The sequence below is a fragment of the Oncorhynchus keta genome, chromosome 9 (genome assembly GCF_023373465.1).
Source record: "Oncorhynchus keta strain PuntledgeMale-10-30-2019 chromosome 9, Oket_V2, whole genome shotgun sequence".
Lineage (NCBI taxonomy): Eukaryota > Metazoa > Chordata > Actinopteri > Salmoniformes > Salmonidae > Oncorhynchus > Oncorhynchus keta.
Window position 1 is genome coordinate 17,882,414 of NC_068429.1, and position 12,446 is coordinate 17,894,859.

The window sequence follows — 12,446 nt, forward strand, 5'->3', positions numbered from 1 at the left end:
TTATGTGCACTGTAGGGCTGGTTATATTATGTGTACTGTAGGGCTGGTTATATTATGTGTACTGTAAGGCTGGTTATATTATGTGTACTGTAAGGCTGGTTATATTATGTGCACTGTAAGGCTGGTTATATTATGTGTACTGTAGGGCTGGTTATATTATGTGTACAGTAAGGCTGGTTATATTATGTGTACTGTAGGGCTGGTTATATTATGTGTACTGTAGGGCTGGTTATATTATGTGTACTGTAAGGCTGGTTATATTATGTGTACTGTAAGGCTGGTTATATTATGTGCACTGTAAGGCTGGTTATATTATGTGTACTGTAGGGCTGGTTATATTATGTGTACAGTAAGGCTGGTTATATTATGTGTACAGTAAGGCTGGTTATATTATGTGTACTGTAGGGCTGGTTATATTATGTGCACTGTAGGGCTGGTTATATTATGTGTACAGTAAGGCTGGTTATATTACGTGTACTGTAGGGCTGGTTATATTATGTGTACTGTAGGGCTGGTTATATTACGTGTACAGTAAGGCTGGTTATATTATGTGTACTGTAGGGCTGGTTATATTATGTGTACTGTAAGGCTGGTTATATTATGTGTACTGTAGGGCTGGTTATATTATGTGCACTGTAGGGCTGGTTATATTATGTGTACTGTAGGGCTGGTTATATTATGTGTACTGTAGGGCTGGTTATATTATGTGCACTGTAGGGCTGGTTATATTATGTGTACTGTAGGGCTGGTTATATTATGTGTACTATAGGGCTGGTTATATTATGTGTACTGTAAGGCTGGTTATATTATGTGCACTGTAGGGCTGGTTATATTATGTGTACTGTAGGGCTGGTTATATTATGTGTACTGTAGGGCTGGTTATATTATGTGTACTGTAGGGCTGGTTATATTATGTGTACTGTAGGGCTGGTTATATTATGTGTACTGTAGGGCTGGTTATATTATGTGTACTGTAGGGCTGGTTATATTATGTGTACTGTAGGGCTGGTTATATTATGTGTACTGTAGGGCTGGTTATATTATGTGTACTGTAGGGCTGGTTATATTATGTGTACTGTAAGGCTGGTTATATTATGTGCACTGTAGGGCTGGTTATATTATGTGTACTGTAAGGCTGGTTATATTATGTGTACTGTAGGGCTGGTTATATTATGTGCACTGTAGGGCTGGTTATATTATGTGTACTGTAGGGCTGGTTATATTATGTGTACTGTAAGGCTGGTTATATTATGTGTACTGTAAGGCTGGTTATATTATGTGCACTGTAGGGCTGGTTATATTATGTGTACTGTAGGGCTGGTTATATTATGTGTACTGTAGGGCTGGTTATATTATGTGTACTGTAGGGCTGGTTATATTATGTGTACTGTAAGGCTGGTTATATTATGTGCACTGTAGGGCTGGTTATATTATGTGTACTGTAGGGCTGGTTATATTATGTGTACTGTAAGGCTGGTTATATTATGTGTACTGTAAGGCTGGTTATATTATGTGCACTGTAAGGCTGGTTATATTATGTGTACTGTAGGGCTGGTTATATTATGTGTACAGTAAGGCTGGTTATATTATGTGTACTGTAAGGCTGGTTATATTATGTGCACTGTAGGGCTGGTTATATTATGTGTACTGTAGGGCTGGTTATATTATGTGTACTGTAGGGCTGGTTATATTATGTGTACTGTAGGGCTGGTTATATTATGTGTACTGTAAGGCTGGTTATATTATGTGCACTGTAGGGCTGGTTATATTATGTGTACTGTAAGGCTGGTTATATTATGTGTACTGTAGGGCTGGTTATATTATGTGCACTGTAGGGCTGGTTATATTATGTGTACTGTAGGGCTGGTTATATTATGTGTACTGTAAGGCTGGTTATATTATGTGTACTGTAAGGCTGGTTATATTATGTGCACTGTAAGGCTGGTTATATTATGTGTACTGTAGGGCTGGTTATATTATGTGTACAGTAAGGCTGGTTATATTATGTGTACTGTAGGGCTGGTTATATTATGTGTACTGTAGGGCTGGTTATATTATGTGTACTGTAAGGCTGGTTATATTATGTGTACTGTAAGGCTGGTTATATTATGTGCACTGTAAGGCTGGTTATATTATGTGTACTGTAGGGCTGGTTATATTATGTGTACAGTAAGGCTGGTTATATTATGTGTACAGTAAGGCTGGTTATATTATGTGTACTGTAGGGCTGGTTATATTATGTGCACTGTAGGGCTGGTTATATTATGTGTACAGTAAGGCTGGTTATATTACGTGTACTGTAGGGCTGGTTATATTATGTGTACTGTAGGGCTGGTTATATTATGTGTACAGTAAGGCTGGTTATATTATGTGTACTGTAGGGCTGGTTATATTATGTGTACTGTAAGGCTGGTTATATTATGTGTACTGTAAGGCTGGTTATATTATGTGTACTGTAAGGCTGGTTATATTATGTGTACTGTAGGGCTGGTTATATTATGTGTACTGTAAGGCTGGTTATATTATGTGTACTGTAGGGCTGGTTATATTATGTGTACTGTAAGGCTGGTTATATTATGTGTACTGTAAGGCTGGTTATATTATGTGCACTGTAAGGCTGGTTATATTATGTGTACTGTAGGGCTGGTTATATTATGTGTACAGTAAGGCTGGTTATATTATGTGTACTGTAGGGCTGGTTATATTATGTGTACAGTAAGGCTGGTTATATTATGTGTACTGTAGGGCTGGTTATATTATGTGCATGAATGAATTATCCGTTGCACGTGTATGTACAATATATGCAATTTGGCAGACGCTTTTATACAATACGACTTAAAACAATGTGTGCATACATTTATATACTGACAACGCCAGCGGGAATCGAACTCACCACCCTGGCATTGCTACCACAATGTCCTGAGCCACTGGACTGGTGTACAGGATGACCTAGTGAATGTAACGCAGTAGAAACCGATAAAGAGCGTGTGGTGGTCAGCTGATGCCTGAGGAGGACAACTGTGTCTCACTGACCAGACATCTGGACCTCAGATATACAATAGCTTGGTGTGTGTGTGTGTGTGTGTGTGTGTGTGTGTGTGTGTGTGTGTGTGTGTGTGTGTGTGTGTGTGTGTGTGTGTGTGTGTGTGTGTGTGTGTGTGTTCAACTGGAATAGTAAAACATTTTTTTTTTACTACAATTTAACCAACTGGCGACATTTTGTTTGTCCCCCACCAATGCTATTTCTAGAGGATTTAGGGTTAAGGTTAGAATTAGTGTTAGGTTAAGGGTTAGGAGCTAGGATTAGTTTTAGGGTTAGGGTTAGGAGCTAGGTTTTTGGGTTAAGGTTAGGTTTAGGGTTATGGAAAATAGGATTTTGAATGGGACTGAATTGTGTGTGTTCACAAGGTCAGTTATACAAGACTGTGTTGTGTGTGTGTCATAAATGTGTATGTGAATGTGTGTTTGCGTCTGTGGACTTGTTTAACTATTCTTGTGGGGCCATTTTGTTTTTCCCAAGGTCAAATGCTGTTTCTAGGGGGTTTAGTGTTAAGGTTAGAATAAGTGTTAGGGTTAGAATTATGTTAAGGGTTAGGAGCTAGGGTTAGTTTTGTGTTAGGGTTAGGAGCTAGGGTTAGGTTAGGTTTAGGGTTAGGAGCTAGGGTTAGTTTGTGTTAGGGTTAGAATGATGTTAAGGGTTAGGAGCTAGGGTTAGTTTTGTGTTAGGTTTAGGTTTAGGGTTAGGAGCTAGGGTTAGTTTTGTGTTAAGGGTTAGGAGCAAGGGTTAGGTTAGGTTTAGGGTTTGGAGCTAGGGTTAGTTTTGTGTTAAGGGTTAGGAGCTAGGGTTAGTTTTGTGTTAAGGGTTACATTTACATTTAAGTCATTTAGCAGACGCTCTTATCCAGAGCGACTTACAAATTGGTGCATTCACCTTATGACATCCAGTGGAACAGCCACTTTACAATAGTGCATCTAAATCTTTTAAGGGGGTGAGAAGGATTACTTTATCCTATCCTAGGTATTCCTTAAAGAGGTGGGGTTTCAGGTGTCTCCGGAAGGGGTGATTGACTCCGCTGTCCTGGCGTCGTGAGGGAGTTTGTTCCACCATTGGGGGGCCAGAGCAGCGAACAGTTTTGACTGGGCTGAGCGGGAACTGTACTTCCTCAGTGGTAGGGAGGCGAGCAGGCCAGAGATGGATGAACGCAGTGCCCTTGTTTGGGTGTAGGGCCTGATCAGAGCCTGGAGGTACTGAGGTGCCGTTCCCCTCACAGCTCCGTAGGCAAGCACCATGGTCTTGTAGCGGATGCGAGCTTCAACTGGAAGCCAGTGGAGAGAGCGGAGGAGCGGGGTGACGTGAGAGAACTTGGGAAGGTTGAACACCAGACGGGCTGCGGTGTTCTGGATGAGTTGTAGGGGTTTAATGGCACAGGCAGGGAGCCCAGCCAACAGCGAGTTGCAGTAATCCAGACGGGAGATGACAAGTGCCTGGATTAGGACCTGCGCCGCTTCCTGTGTGAGGCAGGGTCGTACTCTGCGGATGTTGTAGAGCATGAACCTACAGGAACGGGCCACCGCCTTGATGTTAGTTGAGAATGACAGGGTGTTGTCCAGGATCACGCCAAGGTTCTTAGCGCTCTGGGAGGAGGACACAATGGAGTTGTCAACCGTGATGGCGAGATCATGGAACGGGCAGTCCTTCCCGGGAGGAAGAGCAGCTCCGTCTTGCCGAGGTTCAGCTTGAGGTGGTGATCCGTCATCCACACTGATATGTCTGCCAGACATGCAGAGATGCGATTCGCCACTTGGTCATCAGAAGGGGGAAAGGAGAAGATTAATTGTGTGTCGTCTGCATAGCAATGATAGGAGAGACCATGTGAGGTTATGAGAGAGCCAAGTGACTTGGTGTATAGCGAGAATAGGAGAGGGCCTAGAACAGAGCCCTGGGGGACAACAGTGGTGAGAGCGCGTGGTGAGGTGACAGATTCTCGCCACGCCACCTGGTAGGAGCGACCTGTCAGGTAGGACGCAATCCAAGCGTGGGCCGCGCCGGAGATGCCCAACTCGGAGAGGGTGGAGAGGAGGATCTGATGGTTCACAGTATCGAAGGCAGCCGATAGGTCTAGAAGGATGAGAGCAGAGGAGAGAGAGTTAGCTTTAGCAGTGCGGAGCGCCTCCGTGATACAGAGAAGAGCAGTCTCAGTTGAATGACTAGTCTTGAAACCTGACTGATTTGGATCAAGAAGGTCATTCTGAGAGAGATAGCGGGAGAGCTGGCCAAGGACGGCACGTTCAAGAGTTTTGGAGAGAAAAGAAAGAAGGGATACTGGTCTGTAATTGTTGACATCGGAGGGATCGAGTGTAGGTTTTTTCAGAAGGGGTGCAACTCTCGCTCTCTTGAAGACGGAAGGGACGTAGCCAGCGGTCAGGGATGAGTTGATGAGCGAGGTGAGGTAAGGGAGAAGGTCTCCGGAAATGGTCTGGAGAAGAGAGGAGGGGATAGGGTCAAGCGGGCAGGTTGTTGGGCGGCCGGCCGTCACAAGACGCGAGATTTCATCTGGAGAGAGAGGGGAGAAAGAGGTCAGAGCACAGGGTAGGGCAGTGTGAGCAGAACCAGCGGTGTCGTTTGACTTAGCAAACGAGGATCGGATGTCGTCGACCTTCTTTTCAAAATGGTTGACGAAGTCATCTGCAGAGAGGGAGGAGGGGGGGGAGGGGGAGGAAGATTCAGGAGGGAGGAGAAGGTGGCAAAGAGCTTCCTAGGGTTAGAGGCAGATGCTTGGAATTTAGAGTGGTAGAAAGTGGCTTTAGCAGCAGAGACAGAGGAGGAAAATGTAGAGGAGGGAGTGAAAGGATGCCAGGTCCGCAGGGAGGCGAGTTTTCCTCCATTTCCGCTCGGCTGCCCGGAGCCTTGTTCTGTGAGCTCGCAATGAGTCGTCGAGCCACGGAGCGGGAGGGGAGGACCGAGCCGGCCTGGAGGATAGGGGACATAGAGAGTCAAAGGATGCAGAAAGGGAGGAGAGGAGGGTTGAGGAGGCAGAATCAGGAGATAGGTTGGAGAAGGTTTGAGCAGAGGGAAGAGATGATAGGATGGAAGAGGAGAGAGTAGCGGGGGAGAGAGAGCGAAGGTTGGGACGGCGCGATACCATCCGAGTAGGGGCAGTGTGGGAAGTGTTGGATGAGAGCGAGAGGGAAAAGGATACAAGGTAGTGGTCGGAGACTTGGAGGGGAGTTGCAATGAGGTTAGTGGAAGAACAGCATCTAGTAAAGATGAGGTCGAGCGTATTGCCTGCCTTGTGAGTAGGGGGAAAGGTGAGAGGGTGAGGTCAAAAGAGGAGAGGAGTGGAAAGAAGGAGGCAGAGAGGAATGAGTCAAAGGTAGACGTGGGGAGGTTAGAGTCGCCCAGAACTGTGAGAGGTGAGCCGTCCTCAGGAAAGGAGCTTATCAAGGCATCAAGCTCATTGATGAACTCTCAGAGGGGACCTGGAGGGCGATAAATGATAAAGATGTTAAGCTTGAAAGGGCTGGTAACTGTGACAGCATGGAATTCAAAGGAGGCGATAGACAGATGGGTAAGGGGAGAAAGAGAGAATGACCACTTGGGAGAGATGAGGATCCCGGTGCCACCACCCCGCTGACCAGAAGCTCTCGGGGTGTGCGAGAACACGTGGGCGGACGAGGAGAGAGCAGTAGGAGTAGCAGTGTTATCTGTGGTGATCCATGTTTCCGTCAGTGCCAAGAAGTCGAGGGACTGGAGGGAGGCATAGGCTGAGATGAACTCTGCCTTGTTGGCCGCAGATCGGCAGTTCCAGAGGCTACCGGAGACCTGGAACTCCACGTGGGTCGTGCGCGCTGGGACCACCAGATTAGGGTGGCCCCGGCCACGCGGTGTGGAGCGTTTGTATGGTCTGTGCAGAGAGGAGAGAACAGGGATAGACAGACACATAGTTGACAGGCTACAGAAGAGGCTACGCTAATGAAAGGAGTTCAGAAAGATAAGCTTACGTAGCAAGAATCTTATTGACTAAAATGATTAAAATGATACAGTACTGCTGAAGTAGGCTAGCTGGCAGTGGCTGCGTTGTTGACTTTGTAGGCTAGCTGGCAGTGGCTGCGTTGTTGACACTACACTAATCAAGTCGTTCCGTTGAGTGTAATAGTTTCTACAGTGCTGCTATTCGGGGGCTAGCTGGCTAGCTAGCAGTGTTGAAGGGTTAGGAGCTAGGGTTAGTTTTGTGTTTAGGGTTAGGTTTAGAGTTAGGAGCTAGGGTTAGGTTAGGTTTAGGGTTAGGAGCTAGGGTTAGGTTTAGGAGCTAGGGTTAGGTTCAGGGTTAAGGCTAGGTTTTTGGGTTAAGGGTAGGGTTAGGGTAAGAGTACAGGTTAGGTTTAGGGTTAGGGAAAATAGGACTTTGAATGGGACTGAATTGTGTGTCCCCACAAGGTTAGCTGTACAAGACCGTGTGTATCATAAATGTGTGTGTGTGTCTCTCTCTCTCTCACCTGTGCGACGGCCACCTGTGTGTGTTGCTGCTGCTGCTGGATCTGCTGTTGGAGGAGCTGGAGGTAGTGATGCGCCGCCAGCGGGGTCAGAAGCGGAGAGCAAGGGCTGCTGGGAGAAACCACGCCATTCGGAGACACCATGTAGCTGGAGCGGTTCTCATAGTCCTGACGGCAAGACAGTCACGATGAGAAGGGTGGACATACCACCAACCCTGGGCTCAAATACTATTTGAGATATATCAAGGCAAGTATTAACATTGTAAAATGAACGGGGCAGCACATGGGGCAGCAGGTAGCCTTGTGGTTAGAGCATTGGACTAGTAACCAAAAGGTTGCAAGATCGAATCCCCAAGCTGACAAGGTACAAATCTGTCGTTCTGCCCCTGAACAAGGCAGTTAACCCACTGTTCCTAGGCCGTGAATGAAAATAAGAATTTGTTCCTAACTGGCTTGCCTATTTAAATAAAGGTAAAGGCATTATTCTAGGCATGAAGATCCTTGAGTTACAAAGCATGAACATAATAGAACTACTTAGGCTGAATCTCCGGGTAGCTTACAATAGAAGCATTTCATACAACCTTATTCTATGGGCAGGACGCAAGATAAGAGGCAGATCAAAGGCATTTTATTCCATTTAGAACATTTGAGGGTGTAACACTTTCAAATCAAAACAACCACCATTGAACAATGAAACGATACCAAGTTACAGTAACCTGATCATCCAGCCCAATCTCCACAGGGTGTCACAGCATCTAAAGGCTTGTGTGGGGGATGAGATCTATTGCAGATATGACCGAATTCCTAAAGACAATAAAACCCCTTTTTATGGACTAGTTTACAGTTCACCCTGTACAGATACCAGTTACCACAGAGATCATAATCCATATACAAGTTACCACAGAGATCATAATCCATATACAAGTTACCACAGAGATCATACATCTATATACAAGTTACCACAGAGATCATAATCCATATACCAGTTACCACAGAGATCATACATCCATATACCAGTTACCACAGAGATCATAATCCATATACAAGTTACCACAGAGATCATAATCCATATACAAGTTACCACAGAGATCATACATCCATATACCAGTTACCACAGAGATCATACATCCATATACAAGTTACCACAGAGATCATAATCCATATACCAGTTACCACAGAGATCATAATCCATATACCAGTTACCACAGAGATCATAATCCATATACAAGTTACCACAGAGATCATAATCCATATACCAGTTACCAGAGATCATAATCCATATACAAGTTACCACAGAGATCATACATCCATATACCAGTTACCACAGAGATCATCCATATACAAGTTACCACAGAGATCATACATCCATATACCAGTTACCACAGAGATCATAATCCATATACCAGTTACCACAGAGATCATCATCCATATACAAGTTACCACAGAGATCATAATCCATATACCAGTTATCACAGAGATCATAATCCATATACAAGTTACCACAGAGATCATACATCCATATACAAGTTACCACAGAGATCATAATCCATATACAAGTTACCACAGAGATCATAATCTATATACAAGTTACCACAGAGATCATAATCCATATACAAGTTACCACAGAGATCATAATCTATATACAAGTTACCACAGAGATCATAATCCATATACAAGTTACCACAGAGATCATAATCTATATACAAGTTACCACAGAGATCATAATCTATATACAAGTTACCACAGAGATCATAATCCATATACAAGTTACCACAGAGATCATAATCTATATACAAGTTACCACAGAGATCATAATCTATATACAAGTTACCACAGAGATCATAATCCATATACAAGTTACCACAGAGATCATAATCTATATACAAGTTACCACAGAGATCATAATCCATATACAAGTTACCACAGAGATCATAATCTATATACAAGTTACCACAGAGATCATAATCCATATACAAGTTACCACAGAGATCATAATCTATATACAAGTTACCACAGAGATCATAATCTATATACAAGTTACCACAGAGATCATAATCCATATACAAGTTACCACAGAGATCATAATCCATATACAAGTTACCACAGAGATCATAATCTATATACAAGTTACCACAGAGATCATAATCCATATACAAGTTACCACAGAGATCACGACAACACCTTTTCCACCTCAAGAGACTGTAAAGACCGGTTGCATCACAGCCTGGTATGGCAACTGCTCGGCATCTGACCATAAGGCACTACAGAGGATAGTGAGTACGGCCCAGTACATCACTGGGGCCAAGCTTCCTACCATCCAGGACCTATACACTCGGTGGTATCAGAGGAAGGCCCAAAAAATTGTCAGAGACTCCAGTCACCCAAGTCAAAGACTGTTTTCTCAAGAGGTACCAGAGCACCAAGTCTAGGACCAAAAGGCTCCATAACAGCTTCTACATCCAGGCATAAGACTGGTGAACAATCAATCAAATGGCCACCTGGACTATTTACATTGACCCCCCCCCCTTCCATATGTTTTTACACTGCTTCTGTTTGCTGTTCATTATCTATGCATAGTCACTTTACCCCTACCTACAGTACATGTACAAAATAACTTGACTAACCCTAACCTCCACACAGAGACTCGGTACCAGTACCCCTGTATTTAGCCTCGTTAATGTTATTTTATTGTGTTACTTTTTATTTGTATTTGTATTTTACTATTTTTACTTTAGTTTATTTAGTAAATATTTTCTTAACTCTTTCTTGAACTGCATTGTTGGTTAAGGGCTTGTAAGTAAGCATTTCACGGTAAGGTCTACTACACCTGTTGTATTCAGAGCATGTGACAAATAACATTTGATTTGTGAGAAAGGTGGCCCGAGCAAAGATTCAACATCTGCTCGCAAATGTGCCTCTTCCACAGAAGGTTCTGAGGGAAATGAATAACAGAACTGTTCAAGTGGTGAGAGAGTGGCTCTGCTTCATCACACCACATGTGACATTGACTTCCTGAACCAAAGAGAGGAGGGTTTAGGTGTCCTGAATGTTGTGTGGATTTACACTGCTACCAGACTGACTCACCTGTTGAACATGCTCAACAGTGACCATGTGACAGTTAAGGAGTTAGCCAGAGCTTCCCTCCTTCTGGACCTATGGAGTCGGAAGGTTCCACTGGCCAAGGACATTGAGGACAACTTCCTGGGCTTCAGGAGGAAGGTTCCACTGGCCAAGGACACTGAGGACAACTTCCTGGGCTTCAGGAGGAAGGTTCCACTGGCCAAGGACACTGAGGACAACTTCCTGGACTTCAGGAGGAAGGTTCCACTGGCCAAGGACACTGAAGACAACTTCCTGGGCTTCAGGAGGAAGGTTCCACTGGCCAAGGACACTGAAGACAACTTCCTGGGCTTCAGGAGGAAGGCCAATGGAAAATTGGACACTCGTGCTGCGGGCTTTGGAGTCTGGTCAGACTGGCTGGACATCAACGACCTGTGGAACAGGACTGGAGTGGAGCTCAGGTGGACACGGACTGATATGGAAACTGAGCCAGTGACGGCCTCTGATGCGGTTGTGGTAGATTGCGGTGTTGTTGTGGAGACTTCTGTCACCCATGATGGAACATCTCATCCTACATGCAGGACAACACTCCTCGGTATCAGACGGATGCAGCTCCTGCAACACTGGACCGGCCTGAGGCTGCAGGGGAAACTCACTGCTCTGGACTGTGCTGACCACTCCCATTCCATGTACCAGAATGCTGCCGTTGGCGAGGACATTCTCACCTTTACTGTTAAGGCGAGGCTGCAAGTTCTATGAGCTATAAAACAAATAAAGAGTCTAACACACTATAGACTCCCAGGTATTTACTGGGTAAACGTTTCGGCATAACTGTACCTTCAACAAAATACAATGTAGCACTCTGGTACCATGCAAACCATGAGTCATGCTGTATTCTACACGAGTCAAATGTAATGGAGTCCATTTCCCATGTTGTGAATGGCTGCTGTTCATACAAGGACTTATAAATCCTTGTATGACCGCCTTGTTGGCCTGATAGCCAGCGAGTTGAGACAAGTGGTCTCACCAACAGCACACATGCAGAAACATTCTTGTCTAAGTGGAAGATGGTTTGATGTTGATGATGATGTGTTTTCCTGTGTACCAAATACACCAGATATATTTGTGGGGAGGTCAGGCGAGGTGCTGATTGGACGGCTACACGGAGCAGCCTTTTCTGACACGCTGCTTCAGTACCAGCCCCTCGTGGTGCTGGGACAGCCTGGGTGGAGGTACAAGCTGGTGGTGCTGGGACAGCCTGGGTGGAGGTACAAGCTGGTGGTGCTGGGACAGCCTGGGTGGAGGTACAAGCTGGTGGTGCTGGGACAGCCTGGGTGGAGGTACAAGCTGGTGGTGCTGGGACAGCCTGGGTGGAGGTACAAGCTGGTGGTGCTGGGACAGCCTGGGTGGAGGTAGCAAGCTGGTGGTGCTGATATTTGGCAGTCTTGACCACGTACACAGGCTTGCAGTGTGTGGCCTCAAGATTGCGTGCTGACAAACCTACAGCAATGCAATTGGCTAGGTACTGCTCTGTTTCAGCTGTGGTGGGCAGCCGAGCTGTTTGAGAAGGAGGTGCTTCCTGTACCCTGGAGGGCCATGCAGACAGGGACCTTTGAAATGTTTGGAGAAGGAGGTGCTTCCTGTACCCTGGAGGGCCTTGCAGACAGGGACCTTTGAAATGTTTGGAGAAGGAGGTGCTTCCTGTACCCTGGAGGGCCATGCAGACAGGGACCTTTGAAATGTTTGAGAAGGAGGTGCTTCCTGTACCCTGGAGGGCCGTGCAGACAGGGACCTTTGAAATGTTTGGAGAAGGAGGTGCTTCCTGTACCCTGGAGGGCCGTGCAGACAGGGACCTTTGAAATGTTTGGAGAAGGAGGTGCTTCCTGTACCCT

General features: G+C 45.3%; 1 protein-coding gene across 3 annotated transcripts in view; it reads right to left on the reverse strand.

Moving 5' to 3' along the window:
- The window catches only part of si:dkey-34e4.1 (carboxyl-terminal PDZ ligand of neuronal nitric oxide synthase protein), a 428,423-nt gene that overhangs the window by 99,275 nt on the left and 316,702 nt on the right, over positions 1-12,446 (reverse strand). For all 3 annotated transcript variants that reach the window (XR_008142864.1, XR_008142865.1, XM_052525398.1), the window contains exon 8: positions 7,498-7,662. Coding sequence is in view for 1 of the 3 variants with exons in the window: in XM_052525398.1 (XP_052381358.1) it covers positions 7,498-7,662 (165 nt within the window). In the remaining 2 variants the exon portion in view is untranslated. The remainder of the gene's footprint in view (positions 1-7,497; positions 7,663-12,446) is intronic.